General features: G+C 40.5%; 1 protein-coding gene across 1 annotated transcript; it reads left to right on the top strand.

Moving 5' to 3' along the window:
• Window positions 1-4721, top strand: pvalb8 (parvalbumin 8). The gene is made up of 5 exons (XM_046305700.1): window positions 1-281; window positions 1345-1412; window positions 2248-2380; window positions 3738-3847; window positions 4369-4721. The coding sequence occupies exons 2-5, from the start codon at window positions 1352-1354 to the stop codon at window positions 4392-4394; spliced, it is 330 nt and encodes a 109-aa protein (XP_046161656.1). The 5' UTR covers window positions 1-281; window positions 1345-1351; the 3' UTR covers window positions 4395-4721.
• Window positions 4722-5397: the final 676 nt, after the last annotated feature.

Below are 5397 nucleotides of genomic sequence, written 5' to 3' on the forward strand. Positions count from 1 at the left end.
AATAATGCACTGATGAGTTAATTTGCCATTTACAAGGGCGTTACTGATGTTCACAGTAGTCAGTCTCCTGCCCATGGGCGTTATAAAGGGTAAAGGTTAATTAGTTAGAGAAGAAATTTGATCAGGGGCGGGCAGTTAAAATTTGATACTCAGACAGGTAATTCAAGCATTCCCTATTGTCACCTCAATCAGACCTATATAAATCGTCTCTGACGGACACCAGTCACCGCATAGCCTTTACTCCTCTTTTGGATCAACGACCGGGCAAGAACCTCAACGCGGTAAGTTGACTTTGCGCTCTGAACTTAACTCAGAGCAGTCATTCTCTGACACTTTCAGAGATATAGACCGTTGTCTTTTTTTAATCATTCGCTTCGTTTGTGTTTATAATTAGAAGTTTACTTGGCTTTAATGTTTAGACAAAGGATACGGTAACAGCGTATTAGACAAAGTTGTGCCATATTTTCTTTTAAGGAAGTATCTAATTCATTCTTTGCTATCCGTTTAAGCAAATACTTGTACAGTGTTTCAGTATATTGATTCCGACCAAGATGAGTCTGAGGGCAGACTAAAGATCATTTTCCAGTAGTGGTATTTGGAGTAGGCCTACCTAGCTCAGATCAAGCAATAGGCTCTGGGGAATTACTGAGAAAATATGTCAACACAACTGTTATGTGCGTGAGCTAAATCAATAGACCTTAAGCCAATAGTTATGACACGCATATAGCCTATGTTTTATAGGCCTCTGAAACTGTGCTTAAAAGATGCTATCCAAATCATTCGAATATTCTGCACCAGTCAAACCAACGCCTTGTCTTCAAAGAAGAAGTATGCATTGCTGTTTAGCCTAAAGAAGTATGCATTGCTGTTTAGCCTAAAGAAGTATGCATTGCTGTTTAGCCTAAAGAAGTATGCATTGCTGTTTAGCCTAAAGAAGTATGCATTGCTGTTTAGCCTAAAGAAGTATGCATTGCTGTTTAGCCTAAAGAAGTATGCATTGCTGTTTAGCCTAAAGAAGTATGCATTGCTGTTTAGCCTAAAGAAGTATGCATTGCTGTTTAGCCTAAAGAAGTATGCATTGCTGTTTAGCCTAAAGAAGCATTGCTGTTTAGCCTAAAGCATTGCTGTTTAGCCTAAAGAAGTATGCATTGCTGTTTAGCCTAAAGAAGTATGCATTGCTGTTTAGCCTAAAGAAGTATGCATTGCTGTTTAGCCTAAAGAAGTATGCATTGCTGTTTAGCCTAAAGAAGTATGCATTGCTGTTTAGCCTAAAGAAGTATGCATTGCTGTTTAGCCCACCTGACTAAATGTGTTAATAATTCACCACTTGTGTTCATTCGACAGGATTACAATGTCGCTCTCATCTATCCTTTCTGCTGATGCCATAGACGCTGCTATGAAGGACTGCCAAGGTATCATCTTCCACTCATATCATTATTGCTTTCTTCATTAGATTCCTTCACCGCATTAGTGGTAGCCTAGGCCATGGGCAGATTCACTAAATCAAGTCAAATAAGGTAGTCCATTATTGATGTCAAACAAAAAACAGAAGTATAGGCCTACTTAGGTGGATCAAAATGAGGCCTATTTTTAGAGAAAACACATGTAGGCTTCGTAGACTCACACGAAACCCTCAACGCATTTAGGACAGAATAGATAGCAGTTGTCTCTGTCAGTTTTTGTCCCTAAATGTATCAGGAAGAATTATAATGCAAACAATTGTCTTAATTTAAATTGAGTTTTTGAATCAATCCAAATGTGATATGCCTATGAGTGAACAAGACTAGATTAAACAGATTAGTTGGTTATTTGAATCAGCTGCAACATGGTCTCAGAGCGTTTCATATTATTCTGTGTGTAAATCTGAGACTCCATTTAGAGTTTTGTGTTACGTTTCGTTTTGTATGCATTCATTTGCGGATGTCCATCAACTATTTCATATGATATGTTATTAATTGCAATTCGTGTTATATGTTACGAACTTGCAAAACGTACAATATGTTAGGAATTGCAAAACATATGATATCCAATTTGTAAGTCGCTCTGGATAAGAGCGTCTGCTAAATGACTTAAATGTAAATGTAATTAATTCTAACGAGGTGGATAGGTGGCTAAAAGGGTAAAGGTTAGGGTTCGTGTTCGCGTTCTTCTACAAGCCCCACCTCCACTTCCTCGTTAACGACCTGTACCAGAGCTAAGGCCGAACACGCCTGTTCATTTTTTCTCGTGTCATCCTTACCCCATCAGCACCGGACTCCTTCAACTGCAAGAAGTTCTTCCAGCAGTGTGGTTTGACCAAAAAGAGTCCCGCGGAGGTGAAGAAAGTCTTCGGGATCCTGGACAACGACGCCAGCGGCTTCATTGAGGAGGAGGAACTCAAGTGAGTCGGTTACAATTGTTGGACTTTTAGTTTGTGATAAACTACAATCTTTGTGTTTTTTCTACTACAATATTTAGGCCGAAAGAAAATAGCCTATATATTGTTATTGATGCCGCATAGGCCTATATCAAAATGTATCATCTGTTGGCCCTAAACGTGTTAGGCTACCTGTCATTTAGTGTTTTCTGTCACGAATCTTGTTCTGGAGACAGCTCTGCAGTGGTCACGAGCTTGCACAGCCACAAAGCCATAAAATCGGATTTTAAACCTAACTCTAACCTTTACCCTAACACACTGCTAACCAAATGCCTAACCCTAACCTTAAATCAAGACAAAAAGCACATTTATTTATTTTATTATTATTTTTTACCCCTTTTTCTCCCCAATTTCGACATATTCAATTGGCAGTTACAGTCTTGTCCGATTCCTGCAACTCCCATATGGACTCGGGAGAGGCAAAGGTCAAGAGCTGTGCGTCATCCGAAACACAACCCTGTCAAGCCGCACTGTTTCTTGACACAATGCACGCTTAATCCAGAAGCCAGCCACACCAATGTGTCGGAGGAAACACTGTACACCTGGCAACCGTGTCAGCGTGCATGCACCCGGCCCACCCTAACCGGACGACACTGGGCCAATTGTGCGTCGCCCTCATGGGTCTCCCGGTTGCGACACAGCCCGGTATCGATCCAGGATCTGTAGTAATGAAGCTAGCACTGCGATGCAGGGTCTTAGACCGCTGCGCCACTCTGGAGGCCCTAAAAGCAAATATTTGTTTTTATGCATTTTTACAATATAAACAATTTTGACTTTGCAGCTGGCCCATCTAGCGGAAATTGCTCAGTTCTGCCTCAAGGACTTATCCCAATCAACGTCAACCTAACTTTGCTTGAAAGTAGGCTACTTCTTGAAGATAGGTTTTGTAAACTAGCACATCTTTACTAGTGCCGCCCCATCAAGAGATGGTCAATTATCATTATTTTGTTCATTCACGAGTCCTGGGGGTCATAGGTGCCTTTTGCACTGTAATGACGGCATATTAAGCCTGCTTTCAGTAAGCATGTCCTCTACAACTCCTAAAGATGTTTTATTTGTTCTTCTTTCCAGGACAGATCCTTGAGGTTAAAATCCTCTTTTAAAAGGGTGACCACCATAGTCTGTCTAAGATATATGGATTAAACAATATCCATTCATCATTAATGTCTGATTGGTTTTTCTTTGTTACCCAGACAATACTACTTCCTCAATATCTGAAGGGTTCTGCTGCAGAGTTGCCGGTCATGACAACTGTGTAGAATAGCCACATCAAAGTAAGCACAGTATGTTAGTGGTCTCGGGGTGTGTGTGTCCGTCTCAGATTCTTCCTCCAGAGGTTCAACCCCGGGGCCCGTGTCCTGACTGAAAAAGAGACCAAGGCCTTCATGTCTGCTGCTGATGATGACAGCGACGGCATGATTGGAGCAGATGGTGTGTATCTTACACTAGTTTGGTGATGATGATGATGAAAATGATAAAGATGATGATGATCACAATGATGTTGTTGTTGCTGATGATGACGGTGATGAAGAGGTGGATGAGAGTGATGTTTGATTATGTCGATGGAAGTTTGAAGGAGTGATCTCATTCGATACCAAATCAGTTGAGATTGTACAGGTCTGAATCTGGTTGCATTATGATAGTAAGCAGATTACAGAATGGTAATTGCCAATGGGTAATATAAATACGTTTTACAGTTCTACATTGAACCTCCTCTGTCAATTGCAGTCTAAATTACAATATGTAGTGTAGTGTCTTGGTCAAATATTCTCAAATGTGCATCCTTGCAATGATTCCTTGAGTTGGTTGAGATGTCACTATGTCCCAAATGCATTCATTGAGTTAGTTGAGATGTCACTATGTCCCAAACCAAAGAGCCAATCCTAACGTGTCTTTTCTCTCTCATATTCTGGCTAATTATTTATCTTCCTGTCTTTCCTTTCTGCCCACAGAGTTCCAGGCCATGGTCCTATCCTGAATAGCTGTACAACACCCTCCATACCTCTTTCTGCCCACAGAGTTCCAGGCCATGGTCCTATCCTGAATACCAGTACAACACCCTCCATACCTCTTTCTCCTCGCCCCACTCCAGCACTAGGATTTATAACTTTACTTTTCCATCTGTCAATCTATTTTGAAACATTTATCCTTTTTTGCAAGCCTCCGGTTCAGACTACCTACAACTCACTGATTTTTATTTTTGCTTTTTGCATACGTTTTAGACAGGTCATTATATTATTGCCCAAAATGTATCACTTACCAAATTACTGAGAAAATAAAATAATAAAATTCATTCTAGAATCTTCTCCTTGGTTATTGACTTTTTACTCAAATATGAATTGTCCTGATATAATGCCACACAGTGTTGCTATAAAATGCCATACAAAGTGATAACCCTATTGGACAGTGTGCACAGTATTGTACAGTAGTGTCCATATTAGGACAGTTTCAGCAGGAGTTGTTTCAGCCTCAGTGTCTCTTGTTCTGTACAGATGTAATGAAATGCCTCGAGACTGTGAACTATAATGATTATTATTTTATTTAAGTTCACAGTCTCAAAGCAGTTCATTATATCTATACAAAACATGATTCCTGCCTAACAGAAGCTCTTGAAAGATAAGATTGAATTGGGTCTCAGTGAGAAAGTTTAACAATAGCCAATGACAGTATAATCACAGGTGGAATTACGGTAGCCTGGTCCCAGATCTGTTTGTGCTGTTGCCTACTCCATTTCTGTCCTTGTCAAGCCATACGGGTTGGCATCCCAGTAAGTGACACGGAGCTGGTATGATAGCACAAACAGACTGGCGCTAGAATTGGGGGGAATCCTTAGGATGGGTGTACCCAAGTTAAAATCTCAGTGGGAACATTTTGAGATGTACATTCACATACTGATTTTAATCTTGCACACAGCAAATCGTTCCTCTCGGTAAGCAATCTGAGTAACATCCTCACCTGTGTCGTGTCTGACGGGTCATAAA

Source organism: Oncorhynchus gorbuscha, linkage group LG16 (assembly GCF_021184085.1).
Source record: "Oncorhynchus gorbuscha isolate QuinsamMale2020 ecotype Even-year linkage group LG16, OgorEven_v1.0, whole genome shotgun sequence".
Lineage (NCBI taxonomy): Eukaryota > Metazoa > Chordata > Actinopteri > Salmoniformes > Salmonidae > Oncorhynchus > Oncorhynchus gorbuscha.

Excerpts from the sequence above, each read along its gene's own strand:
- pvalb8 (XM_046305700.1), top strand. The coding sequence starts at position 1,352 with ATGTCGCTCTCATCTATCCTTTCTGCTGATGCCATAGACGCTGCTATG. Across the intron at positions 1,413-2,247 it reads TGCTATGAAGGACTGCCAAG|CACCGGACTCCTTCAACTGC; the intron begins GTATCATCTTCC and ends TTACCCCATCAG. Across the intron at positions 3,848-4,368 it reads CGGCATGATTGGAGCAGATG|AGTTCCAGGCCATGGTCCTA; the intron begins GTGTGTATCTTA and ends TTCTGCCCACAG.